Here is a 10371-nt window from a genome sequence, read left to right on the forward strand (position 1 = left end):
TAACTTTACTTACTTATAAACATAAGAAATATTGAAAATGGAAATAAATGGGTAGATTGTATTTATAAAAGGGAAATCAATATAACGGAGTACATCATCAGCTAGTTTGAGCATTATGGGATCGATTGTATTGATATCTGAAAATAATACTGTACACTTTTATCATCTTTGTCCTCGCGATCGATATACAGCTAGTTTGAGTGTAATGGGGTAGATTGTATTGATATCTGAAAATAACACTGTACACTTTTATCATCTTTGTCCTGCATGTACAGGTGGTTTGAGTGTAATGGGGTAGATTGTATTGATATCTGAAAATAGCACTGTACACTTTTATCATCTTTGTCCTGGATGTACAGGTGGTTTGAGTGTAATGGGGTAGATTGTATTGATATCTGAAAATAATACTGTACACTTTTATCATCTTTGTCCTCGATATACAGCTAGTTTGAGTGTAATGGGGTAGATTGTATTGATATCTGAAAATAACACTGTACACTTTTATCATCTTTGTCCTGCATGTACAGGTGGTTTGAGTGTAATGGGGTAGATTGTATTGATATCTGAAAATAGCACTGTACACTTTTATCATCTTTGTCCTGGATGTACAGGTGGTTTGAGTGTAATGGGGTAGATTGTATTGATATCTGAAAATAACACTGTACATTTTTATCATCTTTGTCCTGGATGTACAGGTGGTTTGAGCGTAATGGGGTCGATTGTATTAATATCAGAAAGAATCAAAATAACTCGGCGTACTTGTTGGCATAATTGTTTCACCTTTGTTCGGGGTGTACACTAGCATGAATGTGTCTCCCTAGGTGATCTACACATGCATAACAATTCAATTTTTCTAATATACATGTAGTATATATTCATAATTTCTTGGGTCATATTATACATGTATTGTAGACTAAAGACAGTAGATAGTGACCTATATATATATAAAGTTTAAGTGGGAGTAATGTTTTATACATTTTGAATGCATTCTTTTCAAAATATAAGGGTTTTGCTCTTAGTGTACTTCTCTGCATTCATGGCTGGCAGTTTGGCAGAAAGACCTGAAAAAATCACAAGGCTGATATCTGTCCTTTGAGTATTACAAAAGAATTCCACCAAAATCAGATCTGGTCAATCTAACTTTTATATTGTGGTGTGATTCCTTGTATCTTTAACAAAGATATCACAAGTATGCATGGATCCATAACAGTTTACCATATTGTCCACAAGATGGCACATACAGAGCTAACAATTTCATCATTCTACTGGACCAGATCAATACATCCTACTCAGAACGTTAGGATTAAGACGATGATGCGCTTCTGTTTACATTGTTTACAGATTCATACAGTAGTAAGTAACAGACTAAAAATTAAATGGCATGATTATTAATGTCTCTCTTTGTAGCTATCATCATGGAGAATTTCTCTCTGTTCTACTCCAATGAGGAGGATGCCCTGCTCAGCTACAGTGACATCCGGCACTTTCAGAACACCTGGAACCTTGTCGACATCAGTAGGAAGGTCAGTGTCAGTTGATCATCATATACATTATACCAGTAATATTATTTGTATGGTTTTCACACTTAAACCAGGTTTGTGCAGGCCTTGGAAAGACCCTGAAAACAAGGCTTGGCAGGTCCTGAATTTGAGAAATTTTAAAACTTATGCCTCAAATGTATCATTTCTCTTAATACGTGCCTGCTAAATGACTGACAGAATTTACCAGTCGACGTCACTCATATTGATATCACGATCCAGGTATGTGTTGTTTGAGAATTTCAAACATATGACCCATGTATACGTCCTTTGAAAGTCTTGTACACTCTATAGATAATACCCACAACAGCCTACTTCTATACACTGGGTTAATTAATAGTGAATATGTGATTTCAGTAGATCGTCAGCAATAAAAAGAGTCGTAATGATAATTGTTTTCTTGTTATGGAGAACCAAGGAAAGTTAAATGTCAATACTTTGTTGCTGTTGATGTAATGTAAATGATAATATTATAACAGTATTCAACTCAAAGGCCAATGATGACTTGTGCTGATATTTTGTAGGGTGTTATATCTGTAAGGAAGGTGAGGCTGTTACTACGGTTACTAAGGGGTCGTCTAGAGGTCGACCTGGAGAAAGACCGTCTCCTGTTTAAACACATGTGTTATGAACTTGAAAGACAACATGGAGGTGCTGAGGTCACATTTCACGATGTTTTAAAGTAAGTATTTCAGCCCACCATCATCAAAAATTTAATGGCCTTGCACCGTCCATCAATAAACAATCCTTGTTGTTGCTATTTCTTGAAAAGTACTGCAGGGATATTCCTCAAACTTTATGTGTAGGTTCTTCTTTGTCCATAGTTGTGCCAATTCAATTTAGATTTTTGATCAGAAATACAAAATGGCCAACAGACGGCCATCTAGGAATTTGAGAATTGAAGTTTGTTATCACTATTTATTAAAGAGTTGGAGGGATATTTCTCAAACTTCATGTGTAGGTTCTACTTATTCTTGTTAACATCAGATTATTAAGAGGAAAAGGAGGGGAAAATAGAGATCAGTTTAACATAGAACCAATAAAGATCGTTCAATAGTGGGTGCCAAGATCACTCAGGGACTGCTGACATGTACTGGCCCCATCCTTTCTGTCAGTCAAACATAGTTCTTCCTTGCATTAATATGGTGCAAATATAGGTCAGTGTCAGTACTTTTGAAAAATTAAAAAAAAAAAAAAAATTAAAAAAAAAAAATGTGTACAGTATTTCCAGAAAAGTACTAACTTTGGTAAAATATCACATTATGTTTTCTACATGGTACAGTGTTGCATTTCATGGGCAGAACATATTGAATCATCTTAACAAAATACCTTGGATTTTGATAAAACGTTACAAAGTTTTTCTTGCATCATTTTGTATGCAGGGAGACATTTTTAGCGCAGTATGTCATTAAGGTCAATTTTACTATTGATAGAGATGCTAACATGAGGTCAGTCACCGTTACTATAAGAGATTTAACATAGAAAATTTTGTCTATACTATGGTATTTGTGATGTGTAAATTATTTAACAGCATGCTGGCATACCGGTCAGTGGACATCAGTAAGAGCCTGCAGCTGGAGGAACTGCTAGCTAGACAGGAGCTTGAGTGCACTATCGAGGAGGAGGTGGCCAAACAAACCATTAGGAACTGGCTAGACAAGTGTCTCAAGAGGATAAGGGCGGTATGTGTTAATAATAGACATCTTTTGTGAATCACCATATCAAATCTTATAGAAAACGTACTTTAAAACTAAACAAATTCACTGTGGAAATTTATGCTAAATATTTATATACAGTACATTCCAGTTAATCGGGTAACGCTTAATAGGGTATTTCGTTTATTGGGTTAAAAATTCAAAAACTCTTAAATCATGTTTAAAAAAATCGTTTAATTGGGTTTGAAAAGTCGTATTTTTCAGTTGTTGGAATACAATAATTTGACAAAAAAAATAGAAATGCTCCGCTTTTCACGAAAGTCATCACGTATTTCTTCAAGTTTTAGACATTTATCAACAAAAAGGGTAATTTAGATGGTTAAAATGTCAAAAAACGGTAAAATATTACCTTAAACGATAATGTTATGTCGGGGTTTTGTCATATTCAGAACTGTGTTGTTAATTCTGCCTCGTGGGGTTTTTCCCCAACAGGAAATCGATTAAGAATTTTGGGTAAAATTAAATGTTATTTTTAGAGTCAGCAACAGGCCAAAGTAATATGGGGGTTTAAAAGCATAATTAAGCTACTAGACAATTAAACTTTTACTTCTGGGATGTAAAATCTTCGAAGCAGAAACCAAAACAATAGGTTTTGACCTGGGTCTGACATTGCTCCAGATCGATTGATATCACCGCTAACTGTGGCGAATCAAAAGTGAGGGGTTCGCCACGGGGAAATGTGACGACACCGGTACACAGGTGAGTTATTGAAAAAACAGTAGTGAGCAGATAAAAGGACAGACGCCCGATGTTAGCTTATAATTCCTATTCAGATAAGGATTAGAACTGGTTAATAAAAACATTACATTGGATTTCGTGTTGTTTTATCAGTGACTGCCAGTACTGTCAAGGTCGTATTAACTCGGTTTCTCCGATCTCTGTGCTTTGGCAATTGGAAATAATATGGAATATTAAAAAAGTAATAGCGAACAAAAGAATGCCTCTAGGATAAACAATAATGATTTTAGCTGTAATTGTCGGCGAGTCCTTAGATCGTATGTCAAATTAGGAACACGTGGATGAAACAGGGATGTATGACCCCCGATTTGAGGTGCTACGATTGCACTGTGTCGCAAATAAGAAACAATCTGTAGGTTTTATTATGTTAATACATGTATTTTTATACAATTAGTAATAGTAATCTGAAAATTTGACATCACTAAAAGCACAAACAAAAACACCGTTTATTAACAATAATAACGCAAATATTTTCATCCAAAATCGACCCAAGTCTGACAACCATTACGGACCTAATCCAAGATGGCAACGTGCATTTCGGCTTATTGCATAAGTCGGTTAATCGGGTAAAAAGTCCCCGCAAATAGGCAACCCAATTAAGCGGAATGCACTGTATGTGCAAAAGTCATTTGGTCGTGAAAATTTTCCTGATGTCTACTGTATTGTGATGTATGTGGTTTTATAGAACCTGTGCAAACGAAAAAAAGTACATTGATCAGGGAAATAACCCCCACGTCCATAGTTTATCTAATAAAAGTGCAAAATTAAATCCCTGGAGAAATAACCATGTTTACAGTATTACATGTACAGGTAAAAGAAATATAGATGGACAGACAAGCTGATTCCCTGTACCACTGCTAACTTTGTGGGAGGGGATGATTATTTCACAAGCAAACATTAAAATATGATGTGCACAAACTTACTACAGTATAACTACTTGATTTTTTCCTGGTGACCATTATCCCATGATTAGAGTCTGTCCCAACATTGGAAATGTTTGAAATAAAGTTGCAAAATTAATAAAGGAAAGATGTAAAACAGTTCATTCTAGATATGATAGTGATACTAAGGTTATAGAACTGTAGTTTCCTCAGCAGAAGATTCTTAATTATAAAATATTTACTTTATATAGATCCATTTTAGTTTCACCTTATTTACATTTTTAACAGGTTTTATTAATAAAAGCTGAACTTCACAGCTACATACATGTGCTTGGTAAAGTCATAAAAAGTACAATGAATTAACAATTGCTGTTGCAGAAAGAACATTCCAATATTCTGACCAACCTCCGGGCAACCAATGAGCCATTGTTTACAGTCACTGAACAGCCGTCCAGTGCTGCGGAGAGCAGCGAAGAAAGTAAAGACGAGGGTCCAACTTTACCCCGAACCAGAAAAAAAGGGACAGTTGAGCTCCAGCCTCCCAACATCCTAGTGCAGCCTCCACCCCTCTCTCCCCAGGGCTCCTTTGTCAGGAAATACCTGAACCCCACCTTAGGTGATGGACTCTCCCGCAGTGACAAGGAAAGGCCTGGACTCAAGAAACGAAGCATCAGAATCTCTTCAGGTATGCATCTCAAGTGTTTACATGACAACAGGCTGGTTCTGTTCACCTGACAACAGGCTGGTTCTGTTTACCTATTAACGGGCTGGTTCTGTTCACCTGACAACAGGCTGGTTCTGTTCACCTGACAACAGGCTGGTTCTGTTTACCTAACAACGGGCTGGTTCTGTTCACCTGACAACAGGCTGGTTCTGTTCACCTGACGACAGGCTGGTTCTGATCACCTGACAACAGGCTGGTTCTGATCACCTGACAACAGGCTGGTTCTGATCACCTGACAACAGGCTGGTTCTGTTCACCTGACAACAGGCTGGTTCTGATCACCTGACAACAGGCTGGTTCTGTTCACCTGACAACAGGCTGGTTCTGTTCACCTGACAACAGGCTGGTTCTGTTCACCTGACAACAGGCTGGTTCTGATCACCTGACAACAGGCTGGTTCTGTTTATCTGACAACAGGCTGGTTCTGTTTACCTGACAACAGGCTGGTTCTGATCACCTGACAACAGGCTGGTTCTGTTCACCCGACAACAGGCTGGTTCTGATCACCTGACAACAGGCTGGTTCTGTTCACCTGACAACGGGCTGGTTCTGTTTATCTGACAACAGGCTGGTTCTGATCACCTGACAACAGGCTGGTTCTGTTCACCTGACAATGGGCTGGTTCTGTTTCAAGCTGTGTCCAACTGGAGAAAACTTAATAATATATGCATTTGCCCGATGTTCGATCTAATTGTTTGAACAATAGAATATGTTGAAATGAAATATTTGGTAGTATAACCATATAAAATTATGGGATTCTAATTACTTACTTTGCCCTGCTGTATTATCTTAATCAATATGTCAAAATGTAGTGGTAAAATACTTTTTAAATAGCCATATGATTTGTTTCTGAGTCACATGGTGTCACATGGCAGATTTGTATTATCAATACCTTGGATTTTATGAAAAGTACTACAGAGGATCCGACTTATGATCAATGATATTGGATATTATAATATCGCACTTATTATAATATTTTTTCTCTGGAAAGTAGAATATTATAATAAACAGATCCACTGTACCGATTTATTGTCCGGGTATATCTTTGGTACTATATGTAATCCATTTCCATAGTGCTTAGCGTATGTCCTAAGTTAGTGTTTTAATAGCTTTGATATTAATTAATCACAGTAAAAATAATAGTATCTATATTTTACAGGAGCCAAGACCCTTGGGGTGAATCTTGGTCAGGTAACGGAATCTGCTCCAGAAGATGTGTCTCCCACAAAGGAAAAAGTCCTGGAAACTGTCCTGATAGGGGAAAATGTTTCCAACAATGTGCAATCCTGGTGGAAGGATCAGTTAGGGGGATTTCCAGTGCTAGATATAGACTGATTGGAAAATATATTTCAGTAGTTGTCTTTTATAAATTGGGATACCCTCTCTTCAAATAGGAATTCTTCTGAATTCTAAGAATGAGATGATGATTAGTCATAATACTTATAATGAAGGAATGGCCATTCTGTCTTTTGATGAAAAACTTTACTTCCATCTTTCACACACAGAGAAATCTTTAGGTAAGAGATGGGTAAAGTAATGGCTATGAACATTTCACTAAGAGTAATACTGTATGTGCATACTACTGTATAGCCGGTTAATTTTTCAGGTTAATTTTTTTGCCATTTCTTTTTAAATGAAAAAAAATTCTGTGAATTCTAATTTTTCGATCAGGCTATTGTAGGAAATCTCATTTTCGCGAATTAGCAGATTTATTCCAGATGTTTTACAGTATAAACAGGAGTATGGTTCAACGATTTACGCTTATAACTGTAAGCATTGTGTATATAACCGTGATATTTTGGTTATAATATGTTATAAATCATCTGTCATATGCAGCATGCGATATGTTCTGAAAAATTATGATTGTGATTGTAAATAACTTTAGGTAATTGGAGGTGGTCTAGTCGACTAATGACGTTATAACATAACAAGTCTTATCTGTTGTTCATTTGGTAGATAATGCTACGTCAATGCTCCACTAAATAGCAGAAATATCATCCCCATGAAAAGAATCGGCTATACGGTATATTGTTCACATTCAGACCAAAAAAAAAGAGAGGTTTATTAACATCATCGATGGAGTATGTAGTGGATTTGAATGAAACATAAAATTGAATTTGTGTCACTGTTTATGAATTTGTAATGTAACAGTTACAAAGACATCAGACATAAAAATTTGAATAATTTCTAAGAAAGAATTTCTTCTTAGAAATTAGATTCAAAATATGTCGTCTATTTATAAGAATAAATATTAATCTATTAATTTATTAAGTTTAGGTCTCATGGAAACCTAAATGAGTGTGATAACTATTCCCTGCTTACTTGAGTATACTGAAGGATTTGACCAGTTGAAATAAGTTTTTATGTGAAATTAGAATTAATGATTATTTAATTCAACATTTTAAAAAAGTTTTGTACAAAATAATTCCAGGGTAACATACACAGTTGTTATCTCCCTCGAATAGATTTAGTGCAAATTTATTTGTACATACATTATTTTATTTTGAATGTGCAATATAAGTTAAATTGTTTACAATTTGTGCAATACAAGCTACATGTGAATGACATGTGGTGTATGTCATTGGTTGTATTTTGTTTAGGGTAAATGACATTTATTATGAGATAAGTGCAGACCAGAACATTGTTTGGGGTAAATGACTTTTGACCTTTGTTATGAGATAAGTGAAGATTAACATTGTTATAAGATAAGTGAAGACCACAACATTGTTTAGGGTAAATGACCTTTCAACTTGTTATAAGATAAGCGAAGATTAACTTTGTTATGAGATAAGTGAAGACCAGTACATTGAATGTAGATAGAAACAAACCCAAACTTTGAAGTTGTAGTCATTCATTTATCATTAGGCAATTATCACTAGTATCAAAATTGTCCAGTCATTTTTTTTATATATACCAGGTACTTTCCTTCTGTGGGGAGTTATGAAGTATTTTTATACTTGGTAATGTTTTTAACTTTATCTTTTGTAGGTTATTATTTACATTTATAGTTTTGTGTCTTAAGACTTATTTACATTAATTGTAGTTTTGTCTTTTCAAAAGCCTCAATACAAGCGATTGTTTTACATATTAATAAGCAATTGATACAGAACAAGATGAGACATGGCTGTTGATTTACCTCATCATACTTTCTCCTTTTCATTTTTTGTTTCCACACATTTTGCTAATTATACACTTACTGTTGGTACACACTCCAAAACACTAGTATAATTCAAATTAAACTAGTTTGCCTAAAATTTGACAATAGTTTAAATATTTCAATTTGCACAGAGCAAGCAGAAATACTAGTTTAAATGTTGCTTCCTTAATATTTTGGTTTTATACAAACCTAATGATATTCTGTACTTTGACAACAATGTCTACAAAATATCTGTGATTATTATGTCAGACATGTACATCAGCCAAAACTTTGTTATATCAACCATGTGTTCAAATTATATATATATACATGATGATGGAAACTGAATAAAATATATGTTGATTGTTAGACAGGACTCATGTTTTACTACATAATGGAATCTAGTTAAAAAAAAATGTTGGTGTTTTACTTTTTATATGCACATCAAAATTTGACAGGAGTGTTACAATATGGGGTTTGAAACTTGGTAGGCTTTATGATTATGATGTGTTGTGTTTCCCTGAAGAGCATTTTGATTAGATTATTTTTGCTCTTAATGTTACATGTTTATCTCTGTAGAACCTTGCCTTCAGTTTCAACTAATTACTTTCAAACTTTGTAGACATAGCTATAAAACCTTTCTTTTTATACCCCCGCAACGAAGTTAGGGGGGGTATACTGGAATCAGGTTGTCTGTCAGTCCGTCCGTCCGTCCACGCATTTTGTCCGGACAACTCCTCCTAAACCGATGGGCGAATTAATGATCATGTGTAGATGTGCATGCCACTTTATTTTTCTCAAAATTATGGTTGCTATGGCAACTGGTCACTATAAACAGGTTTTCTGATAAGAACCATAACTTTTAAGTTTGTCCGGACAACTCCTCCTAAACTAAATGGCCAATTTCAATGAAACTTCACACAAATATAGAGGACCATGTGTAGATGTGCATGCCACTTTTTTTTTTTTTTTTTCAAAATTATGGTTGCTATGGCAACTGGTCACTATATTACTGGGTTATCTTAGTTAGCCTCTAACTAACAGTTCCAATTTACCATTGACTCGTGCAGATTGCGGGGGTAGTAGTCAGCCATCCTGGCGACAGTTCTAGTTTGGTAAGTTGGGATTATTGGGCAGAGTTACTGCCCCTGATGAGAACTTTCATAGTGCGGGAGTCAATTCTTCTCAATCCACTCAAGCTAGCAAACGGTGCAGGTGTGCTAACAGTGAACTGTTGTGTGAGCCGAGGTAACGGGTGATCTGTGTGACCCTTTGTGAAACTCATTTAATGTGTATTTATACAAAGAATGTGATAAACCTTACAACTACAGGAATTAAGGTTGTGTTTTGAGCTCTTATGAAGTATAAGGACCTTGTTATTTTTTGTTTTGTTTTGTTTATTATGTTTAACGTCCTATGAACGATAGGACGTGCCTGGTTTTGGAGATCGAGGAAAGCCGGAGTACCTAGAGAAAAACCACCGACCTACGATCAGTACCAGGCAACTGCCCCACTTGGGTTTCGAACTCGCCACTCAGAGGTGGAGGGCTAGTGATAAAATGTCGGGACACCTTAACTACTCGGCCACCGCAGGCCCCAGGTCCTTATTAACTTAGCCTAGTGGTAGGATGTCTCCTTG

The 10371-nt window shown here is 35.7% G+C and overlaps 1 protein-coding gene across 3 annotated transcripts in view; it reads left to right on the forward strand.

Annotated features, from left to right (window-relative positions):
• LOC117342111 (sodium leak channel non-selective protein-like) overlaps positions 1–9101 on the forward strand; it is a 56945-nt gene extending 47844 nt beyond the window's left edge. For all 3 annotated transcript variants that reach the window (XM_033904111.1, XM_033904113.1, XM_033904112.1), the window contains 5 exons: positions 1408–1523; positions 2063–2220; positions 3070–3220; positions 5251–5557; positions 6756–9101. In XM_033904111.1, the coding sequence (XP_033760002.1) occupies positions 1408–1523; positions 2063–2220; positions 3070–3220; positions 5251–5557; positions 6756–6931 (908 nt within the window). In that variant the 3' untranslated portion in view covers positions 6932–9101. The remainder of the gene's footprint in view (positions 1–1407; positions 1524–2062; positions 2221–3069; positions 3221–5250; positions 5558–6755) is intronic.
• Positions 9102–10371: the final 1270 nt, after the last annotated feature.

Source organism: Pecten maximus, chromosome 14, assembly GCF_902652985.1.
Source record: "Pecten maximus chromosome 14, xPecMax1.1, whole genome shotgun sequence".
Lineage (NCBI taxonomy): Eukaryota > Metazoa > Mollusca > Bivalvia > Pectinida > Pectinidae > Pecten > Pecten maximus.